Source organism: Zootoca vivipara, chromosome 7 (genome assembly GCF_965207765.1).
Source record: "Zootoca vivipara chromosome 7, rZooViv2.hap1.1, whole genome shotgun sequence".
NCBI classification, from domain to species: Eukaryota; Metazoa; Chordata; class Lepidosauria; order Squamata; family Lacertidae; genus Zootoca; species Zootoca vivipara.
In genome coordinates, this window is record NC_142590.1 from 92,216,751 (window position 1) to 92,228,416 (window position 11,666).

At 50.3% G+C, this 11,666-nt stretch overlaps 1 protein-coding gene and 1 long non-coding RNA gene across 2 annotated transcripts; both read left to right on the plus strand.

The window, feature by feature from the left end:
• The first annotated feature begins 1,134 nt into the window (after nt 1-1,134).
• Nucleotides 1,135-2,241, plus strand: LOC148685187 (uncharacterized). The gene is made up of 2 exons (XR_015951209.1): nt 1,135-1,904; nt 2,088-2,241. It is a non-coding gene; the product is annotated as an uncharacterized LOC148685187 (long non-coding RNA).
• Nucleotides 2,242-7,441: 5,200 nt separating this feature from the next.
• On the plus strand, nt 7,442-9,844 carry ID1 (inhibitor of DNA binding 1). The gene is made up of 2 exons (XM_035122841.3): nt 7,442-7,938; nt 9,273-9,844. The coding sequence occupies exons 1-2, from the start codon at nt 7,531-7,533 to the stop codon at nt 9,312-9,314; spliced, it is 450 nt and encodes a 149-aa protein (XP_034978732.1). The 5' UTR covers nt 7,442-7,530; the 3' UTR covers nt 9,315-9,844.
• The last annotated feature ends 1,822 nt before the right edge of the window (nt 9,845-11,666 follow it).

Sequence of the window (11,666 nt, forward strand, 5' to 3'; positions counted from 1 at the left end):
CTGTTCAATTTTCCTTTAGTCAATATTCATCTAGTCACTTGGAGAAAGACTCCTCTTTGTAGCCTCTCTCAATAACAACATTTGCACACCTCATTCTCATATTTATCATGTTTAAGATTGATCGGTTCAACATTGTTTCTTTATACTAGAAATTTAAAACAAGTTGGCAGTTTTAACTATGCACACTTAAGAAGGCAGTCTATGGATGTTGTGGCCAATCTAAACACAACCCCATAACATTTCTAAACATTGAGTACATCTCTTATCCACTTATAGCTGGAGTTTATGAAGTGAATATTTTCAAGTTTCGAAATTTTTTCAAAGCATTGAGCAAGCATTTTCAAAGTTACAACTCTTTATTTTCCTTCATCCTGCCCCTCTTTTCTGTTGAAAAATGGGTAGGTACACACACACACACACCTCTTTATACTTTTGGAGAGAGAAAAAAAGCCTTCTACAGCCTCTTTAAAACAAACCTTTACACACTACTTCCACTCTGTTTAATATTTGCCATGTTTTTGGGTTGATCAAGCCCTTACATAAAAATTATTTAAGCAAGCTTGCATTTTGTTTTGGTTTTTTTCTTTTGTTTTAGACCCTGAAACATTTCTTAAATACAATTGGAGGCGTTTATCAGAGTTCAGACGGGAAGTAAGCTCTCATTGGGCTTATTTCTCCCCTGAAGCCTGCAGAGTTGTCTCTTTGGACAGGGGTGCACCCATTTTTGCCCTGGTCAGTCTCCGAAGGGGCACTTGCGCAAGTTCTAGCCCTGGGCAGTCTCCGACGGGGCTGGGGGGGGTCTCTCGGGGTTCTGGGGATTCCTGGGGAACCTGGGGCACGTCTAAGGAAAGTGGACTGACTCCGATAGGAAAGTGGACCGACTCCGATAGGAAAGTGGGCTTGGGAAGGTTGCTAAAAGGGGCTCTCTAAGGGAAAATGGGGTTTGGAAAGTCTCCTTAGGAAAACGTTCTAGGAAAGTGGACACACTCCGAGGAGGACTCCTATTCCCACCCACAATTTAATAGTGCCACAGCAATCTCCCTGCCTCTTGCTCTCTAGACTCAGGTCCTACTGAACGCTTGCCTACGCAATGCCAGATCGGACCTGAGGAAATGCAAAGTAGGAAGAGGGAACGGGCGCACTTGCAATCTCTGGTCATGGGTCATACCTAACAAAAGGTCGCCATGGCAGAGGGGCGTCTTCACCCGGGATAGCTAAGCGAGAGAAGGGAGAGTTGCCAAGGCTCGCTATCTGGGCAAAACTCCGACGGACAACAAGCCTTGGGGAGGAAAAGGGCAGCCGCAAAACCTCCAGCCTGGGCAGACTCCGACGGGCTTTGGGCTTTTTGGCTATGAAAAATAGGAAAGAGTTTGATTGCTGTGACAATTCCCACCCCGAAAAGCCAATTTCCCTATTGATACTCACGTCGCAGCGCGCTGCCTTCTTTTCCTGAAGCTTGATCACCTCGCGACAACAGGAGAAGAAAATCTTGGAAAACAACCCCCACGGCCGTCTGGATCCTGTTTGTTTTCCCTGTGTGGTCCCGCTAAGGATCCCAGTTAGGCCAGAACTCCAGGGACAGTCGGGGAAGGGGATCCCCCCTGCAAATGGCTGGGTGCGCTTGGGCTCCCCAACCACGGCGCCCCAAGAGTACGGCTAAACGGAGTCTCCTGGCTGGCTCGCCATATTGTTATGAAAAATGTACCCCAAAATGCGTTGCCTTTTAAGAAGGACAGACGCGGGTCGGAAGCTCCAAAATTTGCACTAAGTTCAGCTCCGCCGGGAAAATGACAGAGACCACACGATGCTGTCAGGAAAAACAAACTGATCCCTTTATTGCAGAATGCAAAGCTACAGCTGTAGGGTCCCTGCCTCTGGAAAGAAGGAAGGAACCCCGGGAAATGGTAAAGTCCCCTTATATAACCTCTTGTTCCTGTATGAAAATCTCTGGACTGGGAGGGAGGGGGAGACAAGGGCGACGGGAGGGGGATCGGATTAGCTGGGTGCGGAGATGACTTTTCCTTTCAGATGGGGAGATGTCAATCGCTCTTCTCCTGTCGTTGATGGCACTTCCCTTTGTTTGGCAGGAGGGGCAATCAGTCGAGATGGGTGCAGAGGTGGGGCAGTTCCTGGCAATTTCCGTGGGGTGGAAGTCCACCCGGCAGGTGTTTTCCTCCAGGCCATGGAAGGGTGGGCTACATTGAGGATGGCAATTTATTTGAATAAAGTTGTTCCAGCTAATCCCTCTATTGTCCATGTGTCCTTGAATGGGTATAGGGTGGTAGTAGGGCAAGGTTCAGGTGGGTTGGGATCATACAGGGTTCATACAGAAAATATACCTGGAAAACATACCTAATACAGGGATTTCTAATTAAAAGGTAGCAGTCCTGACATATACAGTTCTAAGATATAAAACAGCAATTCTAATACAGAGGCAGCGGATAGAGATTTCATGGTAAGAGAACATATAATAGGCTGTATTATTAACTTGAGTAGAAAAGTGTCACTTTGGATTTGGGCGGTTCCCCCCCCCCCTTCTGGAAACATTGTTTTGTTCTGGGCGGAGGGGAGGTGGAGAGGGGAAATGTGTGAGTTTATGCTAACTGTTGTGCATATGCAGATCCTTAAGCCTTCCTTCAGGCAGGGTCGCGTCCTAGCGGGAGGGGTGGGGAGACAGGGAAGATGGCATTGAACAGGATTCTGGGTATTGCAGCTGTCAATTTCTGTCACCCCTCTCTGTTCATTAATAATGGTGTCCTGCAACCCCCCCAATATGATTTTATAACAAAGGGGAGTAAGAGGCGACATTTGAGAAGGGGGGCGGGGAATTGCATGGGACGGAGAAAATGGATAGAGAAAGGTTTTCCTCCCTAACGCTGGAACTCATGGACATCCAATGAAGCTGAACATTGGAAGACTCAGGACAGACAAAAGAACTAAGCACAAAGTTAACCTGTGGAACTCACTGCCACAGGAAGGGAGTGATGCCCCCCCCCAACCTGAATGGCTTTAAAAGAGGATTAGACAAATTCATGAAGGTGAGGGCTATCCATAGCTATTTGGCCATGGCTATGCTCTGCCTCCTCCCCAATGCACACAATCTGAGGGAAGACTGTTGGAATATTCTAGAAGAAACTTGGAAATGGTCTTGAACAAGTTGCTAGGCAATGGAAAAATTCCCCAGCAACAGGTGTCCTTATCAGGTCATGCAGTCACCTAAGTCTGGGTCAGTGTAAATGAGTACCTGAATGAGTCAGCATAGGTCTCTGGCTGGATAGCTAAAAAGAGAAAAATATTGTGGGTTAGGGTTAGGGTTAGGGGGCCCTTTATTAATGACCAGTGTAAAGTTTTGTAAATAATAAAGACTCTGAAAAACAGAATCAAATGGTGTTTATTCCTGTAATGGGAATTTCACTAAGAGATAGCTGGAATGCTGCTGCTGCTGCTAATGTAAAAAAGTAAAAGATGCAGGAAAACATTTCTGTAAAAGGAACTGCTGCAGAAAGAAACAGTAGATGCTCACAAACCAACAAAGATTGCTGTCTAGCAGGGAACCACATGGCTCACTTGCAGATGAGCTGTTACTTCAGCATCCTCCCAGATTTGTTTGCACAAAGTTTGCAAGGAGGCTAGACGGTGTCCTTATTTATTTACTAAGCGTGCATCTTGAATTGTTTACAGAGAGGTGACATTGCAGCCAAGCAAATGTCATCCCAGGGCATTTGTCCATCATCACTTTACTTATCACACACAAAAAAGGACTGGTTATTTTCTTTGGGGGGGGGGAGTGGATTTGTTGTGCAAAAGCTCCCAATCAGCTTCAGTTGCACAAATTTGCCATGTACTGGTATTTGATTGAATCTTGCCTCTTCCACTAACTTTAACACCAGTTGATACTTCCCTGTTCCTGGCCTGCCATTAGTTGCCCCCCAGCAATACCAGGGTCCCTGCATTCCTTTGTGTCCGTCCCCCCCAGCGAACTCCAGAGGCTTCCAGCACGAGAGGAGACCTTAAGAACAAGGGGTGCTATTTTAGTTTTACTTAGCGTGTTTTGTTTTCCTTTAGATTGGGCATCCTCGCTGCTTTTACCCTGCTTTCTAAACTCCTCTTAAACAAACTGCTTGATTGGATTTTTTGGCTGAAGAAAGGTTTCTGGCTGAAAAGGTTTCTGAACACACGGGAGGGGGGCTCCCTCTCTCCCTCCCCCACACCATTGCTCAAACATTTGGGCCACTTGTTTAAAGTGCTGGGAGATTTAAAAACTTGGGAGATCAAGAGGGGTGGGTGGGCTGAAGCTGCCAGGCAGGATGGGGTGGGGGGTGGGATCTTCAGGTGAGCATATTCAGGTTGCACCATTATAGCTGACTGAGGTTGCATCTACAGCTTATGCTTAAAGGACTCCAGTGAAACTTTAACAGTCATAGAATCATAGAATTGTAGAGTTGGGACCCCGATGGTCATCTAGTCCAACCCCCTGCAATGCAGGAATATGCAGCAGTCCCATATGGGATTAGAACCTGCAACGTTGGCATTATCAGCGCCATGCTCTAACCAACTGTGGTTAGAGTGATGCAGACATGCAGTGGTGCCCACAAATTGGTTTCTGGCAAGATCTGCATGCTGCAAGATTTCAGTGAGATCTCACGAGATTTCAGCAAGATCTTACCAGAAATGGGTGCCACTGCCATCGCGGCTGCTTCACCCCACCTCATGGGCGGTGCTGGGAATCCTAGCTCTGTGAGGCCGGTGTCCTTAGCAAACTACAGTTCCCAGGATTCTTCAGGAGGAGGGGGACCACAACAGTCAATTTTGCATAAGAGTGCTTTAAACAAGTGTTATAAGAATATTATTATATAAGTAAGGCGATTATCAGGGAGGGGAAAACTACATAAATCGAACCTCTGTCTCACACACACACCCCCGGAAAATTTACAACACAAGCAATGTGGATGGGGCCAGAGAGCTCTCCCACAACAAACCCATTTCCTAAAAGACCAGAATTATTATTATTATTTGACAGTAAGCAAAGGGATGGGGGAAAACAGGATGACACTTGCTTGGATGCAACCTCATCTAATGTTGGGTGGGGGTGGGGGGCAGTGATGAGATTCCCCCCCCCCAGCGGGCCCCCTCCCTGGAGAAACAGCCACCGGCTTCCTCGGCGTGGAGAGCTCAGAAGAAGCCTCTTTCGGGAACTCTGAAAAAGCGCTTGGCATCCCGGCGCAGTTCTCCCGCTGGCTGGCAACCGGCCTGCGGGGGGCGCTGCACCAAACGCCAAGCGCAGACCAGGAAAGGGGGCGAGCAAATGCGCCCCCCCCTCCTCGACGCCGCTCTATGGGGCCCGAACAGCTGGCTCCTGGTTGTGGAATCCCAGCTTCAGATCGAGCCTGGGGACGAGGTGTTTGTGTGTGTGCATAACAGCGGGAGGGGGATTACGCCCCCCCCCAACTCCCTGGCACCTGCAAGAGACCCCCATTGTTGGGTGGGGGGGCGGGACACGACGGCTCCGAGGTGATAAAAGCTCCGCGCCGGGTTTCTCAGGGCCCTTGGCTTGCAGGTGAATGGCGCGGGGGGGGGGGCGGAGGCGCGGGGGAGGCTCCCTCCCTCCTCCTTTCCTCCCCCCTCCGCCTTTGCGGTCTCCATGGGCACCGGCCGCGAGGCGCCAGGCTGACAGCGCTCAGGGTTTTATGAATGGGTGACATCACAGGCCTTGGCGTCGCGCGGTCTGAGCGGCTTGTTAAGACACAGAAACAGCCCGAGGGGGCGGCAGGGGGCGGGGGGGGGGACACGGAGCGCTACCGAGGCTGCCTTGGGAACGGCTATAAATGGCAACGGTCCAGGCCGACTGGAGGAGAGGGAGAAGGAGAGAGAAGGAGCTGGAGATGAATGGGGCGAAAGTGAAAGTGAGAGCCCCCGATGCTGGCGGCTGGCCTGGGAGACTTTGCAACGCTGGGTTTGCGAGTATTCATCACACACACACACACACACACACACACACACACACACACGAGTTGTGGTGGTTTTTTTGCTTGTGTTTTGGAAACGCAAGTTGGGCGCTTGCAAAGTCCGATTCCAAGCTGCCTGCGAAGTGTCTGGGGAAGGAGGCAAGGCCGATCCTCACTCAGACAGCAGCTCTGTGTACTGTAGGATCTCAGCCTGCGACTCCGAAAAGGGTTGGCTGCAAAAGTTGGGTCGGATTCGTTCAGCAAACGCAGAGCCCCAGGGGCAGGATAGAATCTCGACAGGGTCCTTGCTGGAAGGGTTTATTGGAAAATGATGGTTTCCCAGCCTCACTCAGTGAATTCACTGGTATTTAGCAATGATTTACACCACTGCATAGCTACCAAGTTTTCCCTTTTCTCGCGAGGAAGCCTATTCAGCATAAGGGAATTTCCCTTAAAAAAAGGGAGAACTTGGCAACTATGCACACCACAACCAACACACACACACACACACACACATTTTAAGTTGGTTCCCCCACCACCTCCAGTAGATGTGCAGCTGTGGAGCGTGTGAACACGCTAACACGTGACCAGACTGGGATTAAACATTCATCCCGGAAACTCTTCAGAAATCGAACTCGTCTCAAACGTGACCGCGTTCATCTCCTATCTAGACGGATCCCGGTTTTCATTTCACCGCGCGTTGATTATTAATCAATCAATCAATCCCGGACTTTTACAGTCATCGAAACTGGAGGAGATCGAAACTTTAAAAGCCCCCCCCAATCCATTGCAAGTCTTGTTTTCTAAGACCCGCTCTCCCATCTCTCTTTGCATTAACGGAGCCTTTCATTTTAAATAATGATAGATGGTGCTTGTAGCAGTCGGCGACTTGGGTGGGGGCAGAACGATCTTTCCTCTCTTGAGAAACATATTAACATCTGCATTAAGGATGGCGAAGGTGCGCCTTCTGGGAGAAAGTTTGGAAATATATAAATATATATGTACATGATATTAAGTGTGTGTTCAACGGGTAGCGGTGATGCGGGGGGGACGACTTAATAGCACATTTGTTTCCGTGTATGGAGGAGGAGGGCGGGGAAGGAGGAGGCAGCGGGGAGGCGAAAGTGTCAAATCTGTCGTTAAAAACTATTTATTTTTCAAGTGCTTGTCACATTCCTTTCATCCTCCCCTTTTTCCGGATAAAATGCCCCCGGGCTCCCTCCACCTGCAGCTCTCCCCAATCTCTCTTTAAAAAAAGAAGAAGAAGAAGAAGAGGGGGCGGGAACTCCTTGCTTCCCATGATGTTTGGCTTTGAAAAAAAAGGGAGAAAAATACACCCCAAACTCGCGTTTCAATTCCGTCCCATGGAAGCAGCAGAAGAGTTGCTGTGGGAGCCACGCCCCCTTCCCTCCCTCCGCCCCTGTGATTGGCTACCTCGCACGGCGCTCGGCCCCGCCCACACCTCGGCCCCTATAAATAGCTCGCCCTGCTCGAGGGCGCGGGACTTGTAGCGCTCCATCCGTCTCGTTTCGTGGCTGGATTTCCAATTTATTCGCTTTTCTCCGCCTCGATCCTTCGCGCAGCCATGAAGGTGGCCACCGCCGCAGCGCCCTCCGTGTCGCCCGGCCCGAGCTGCGCCCTGAAGGGCGTGCGCCTGGGCGCCGGGGGCGCGGGCGAGCCGGTGTCGCGGTGCCTGTCGGAGCAGAGCGTCTCCTTGTCCCGGGCCGGCAGCCCGCCGCCCCCTCGGGGGTTGCCCCTGTGCCCGGAGCAGGCCGCCGCCGCCGCCTCGCTGCTCATGGACATGAAGGGCTGCTACTCGCGCCTGGCGGGGCTGGTGCCCACCCTGCCCCGCCACCGACGGGTCTCCAAAGTGGAAATCCTCCAGCACGTCATCGATTATATCTGGGACCTCCAGCTCGAGCTGCAGCACCCGCTGGGCGCCGGGCCGACCCAGCAGAGGGCCACGGACGAGCCGGCCGGAGCCGTGCCCGAGGTGAGCCCCGGCTGCTGACCGACCGCGCCGCCGTCTCTCCCTGGGCTGCTGGGCGCTTCGGGGGTGGGGGGGTTACCACGGGGGGCAGCGACAGGATAGATGGAGGGTTTCAAGGTGTCCCTTGCCTGCCCACGGAGCTAGGGGGGCGTTTCCAGCCTTGCACCCCCACCCCGATTATTTGACTTGGTTTTCCATACGGACGCCACCTTCCCTGGTCTCCGTGGCGGAGTCGCTTGGGTGCCACTGCCATGCCCTTTTTGGGCTGCTGCTTCTCCTTCTGGGGGTGTTTTCCCTCCACCCCACATCCTGCCACCCTGTCCTGAGGTTACCCTTCCACACTGTGGACCCTTACGACCTGGCACCCTTGGGTGCCGCTGCTTCCTTGGTGTTTTTACTTTCTGGACGTCCATTCTTGGGGACGGGATTCTGTCCCCACCCCTGTGTGTGCGCTTTCGTTTTTCAACCTGGAGGTGATGCCCTCTGCCCTGGCTCCCTAGTCTTCCTAGTTGCCCCCCACCCCATTTTTACCTATTTTAGATATTGCCCCTTCTTTGCCAGGGTGTGTTTGTGTGTGTTAATCTTCCCCATCGCATATCCTGCCTGTTTCTGTTTCCTGACCCTGTATTCCTCTTCCCTGATGCCCCTTGTGACCTCTTCTTCCCCCACCCACCCTCAAAATTCTTCTGATCCCTCCCTTTTCTGTCCCCTCTTGGGGGAGATGGGTCATGATTTCCCATTAACCCCCCCCCCCAGCCTTTTTTGAAGTTTCTCCTTGCTGCTGTCAATACAGTATTCAGCCCTTGGCTATCACATTAAAGCACTGTGTTCCAGGCTGGATGGATTCCCTCCCTTTGCATGGAAACACTTTTTTGCAGCTCCATGGATATTTCCCATCACCCCTGGCCTTTGGCCCCGCTGGCTGCAAGGGCTGATGGGAGATGGAGTCCAACAGTCCCATGTCCCATGGGGGGGGAGGATCTCCCCTTAGCTACAGGAAGATGACAGTTGCTCCCTAGGGAAGCTGGAATGGCAATGGCTCTCGCTTGCAGTCCAGTGGACTTTGCTCCTGCCACTGGTGTTGTTTGTTGGTGTGTATGCGCTGTTCTGAGTTAGGCTTGATGGAATCTGGGAGCACTGAACACAGTCACCCTTACTTTTCACAAGCTTCTGGATTCCACAGCAGTCTTCAGCAGAGTGCTGGCTTCATCCCTAGGGAGGAAAATGGGGACTTTGCTGTTGAGGGTCTCAAACAGCCTCCTGTGGATTTACGAATTACACGGCTATTGGCTTTTATCGCCGTGCTGATCCGCTGTCTATCTTGTGTTTCTTTCCAGGCTGCTTGTGTGAATCCCGACGACCGGATCCTGTGCCGCTGAGGGCCAGTCCAGGCCTGCGGAACGTCCTCGGGAAGAAATGGCTTTCCTGTTGCTCCTCCAATGGCAGGGGAAGGAATTCCAGGATGGAGATGTGTGGCAGCCGCTCTCTCCTCTCCCAACGGACTAAGTTCCACCAGCAGAGAGACTGCAAAGGACATTTTTACTGGAAGTGAAGGAGAGTTCGAATCAACAGCCTCCGCCCCACTTTTCCCATGTCGAAAGGGTGCCATGTGGGTGTCTCTTCGCGAGAAAGAGGAACCAGAACCAGTGAACTCAAAATGAACTCAAAAGCAGAACCCTCTTAGAGAAAGGGGTTTAATGCTTAAGACGGGCAGTGCTTGTTCTTTGTTTAAAAAAAGAGAAAGCAGCGTGTTGTAACTCTCTCCAAAATACTTCTCAGATTTCTGAGAATCATTCTTGTATTGTATATTACAATGATAATAATGATAATGTTTCCCCCCTGAGAATATTGTTCTACAATAGTTTGAGGTTTTTGTTATTAAAACAAATGCATATTGCGACAAATTGTCCTTTGGGGTCATGTGGCTTTTATCGGGTGGAAGGGGATCTTTGGATATAAATTAGATAAGTTGTTCTCCAGGAAAGGGGTGTTTGGAAGACCAAACAGATCTCCACCCTCACTGGGGAAAAGAAAAACCAGGACCCAACTTCCCCCCTCAAATTCTGAATCCTTCTCACACATTCTTGGTTATTCTTAACAGCCCTGCATGGTAGGCCAACATTATTATCAGGCTCACAGGGGGAGGGAGGTCTACTTTCAGATTTCCTGGGAAAGTTACTACAGTAGAAACTTTTAGCCCATAGCTTATGCAGCTACCTTTCCCAAGCGGGTCCCCTCCAGATGCTGTAGTTAACATAGAATCATAAAATTGTGGAGTTGGTAGGCACCCTGAGGATCATCTAGTCCAGGCATGTCAAAAGTCCATTTTGGGGGCCTAATCCGGCCCCTGTGGCAGCATATGTCCTGGGGTAAAATTGTAAAAAAAGCTTAACAACTTTGGTCATCCCTCACGCATGTTCACTTCATCAAATCTGGCCCTCTTTGAAAAAAGTTTGGGCACCCCTGATCTACAACATCATACCCTCCAGTACACTTCCCATAGTCTGGTCATTGGGCTTGCTTGCCGGGGCTGATGGGAGTCCCAAAAGTAGAATCATAGAACTGGAAGGGGTTCTGAGGGTCATGTAGTCCAACCCCATGAATGCAGGAATTTTGTTGCCCAACTTGGGGTTTGGACCCACAACCTTGAGAATAAAAATCTCATGCACCACGACTTGAGTTATCCCAAGGATGAGTATGGTGGGCACTACAAGGGCCAACTCAGCATTGCAGGGGGTTGGGCTAGATGACCTTTGGGGGTTCCCTTCCAGCTCCCACAGTTTTATGATTCTATGACCCTGTTTTGGAGTACAGCTCCAATCTGCCTGAACCACTGGAAGCCTGATGGCAACAGCTTCTCTTTACGACTGGGGGCTGAATACTCTTTAACTGTGGAGATGGGAGATGATTGTTGAAGGAGTAAGTTCCTACTTGCACAGCCTGAACTTGTGGGGGCCTGAATATCTGATGATTTCTTCCTCTTCTGACTGTGTGTGGGCGATCGGGGATCTATTGGTCTCCTTCCAGCCCTTCTCTGGAAATGCGTTATCAGTTTTGCAGGATACTTTCCCTGCAAAAAAAAAAAAGCAAAGAGTGTCAGAAATGAGCAAGGATGCGAAAGCCTGCAAGCTTTCGCACGACTCCTGCAACATTGTACGGGGGATTGGACTACTAAGTCCAGCTTTCCCCAACCTGGTGCCTTCCACTTCTTTTGGGCTACAACCCGTGATCAAAATAAAAAAATTCCTTCAGTAGCACCTTAAAGACCAACTAAGTTTTTATTTTGGTATGAGCTTTCGTGTGCATGCACACTTCTTCAGATGCATGCACACGAAAGCTCATACCAAAATAAAAACTTAGTTGGTCTTTAAGGTGCTACTGAAGGAATTTTTTTATTTTGTTTCGACTCAGACCAACACGGCTACCTACCTGTAACTAGAACCCCTGATCAGTTGCAGTCAGCACAATTTTGGGGAAGTCTGTGCTAGACTGAGGAATATTTAAATATCTCCCCCCCCCTCTCTCTTCCCACCAAGTTTGGTGACTTCCTTTTTATTCCCATTTCACAAACTAGAGAACTGAGACCAAAGGAATAGCCCTGTACAGTGAAAGCCATGCAGCTTTTGCATGGCTTTTACGGAAACAGGATGGGAGAGTGTTTTGCCTGGGCGGGTGAGTAATGCCACTGCTGTGGGCGGGGATGAAGCGCAGCTTTGCCAGTTTTTTGTGTG

Excerpts from the sequence above, each read along its gene's own strand:
- ID1 (XM_035122841.3), top strand. The coding sequence starts at position 7,531 with ATGAAGGTGGCCACCGCCGCAGCGCCCTCCGTGTCGCCCGGCCCGAGC. Across the intron at positions 7,939-9,272 it reads CGGCCGGAGCCGTGCCCGAG|GCTGCTTGTGTGAATCCCGA; the intron begins GTGAGCCCCGGC and ends GTTTCTTTCCAG.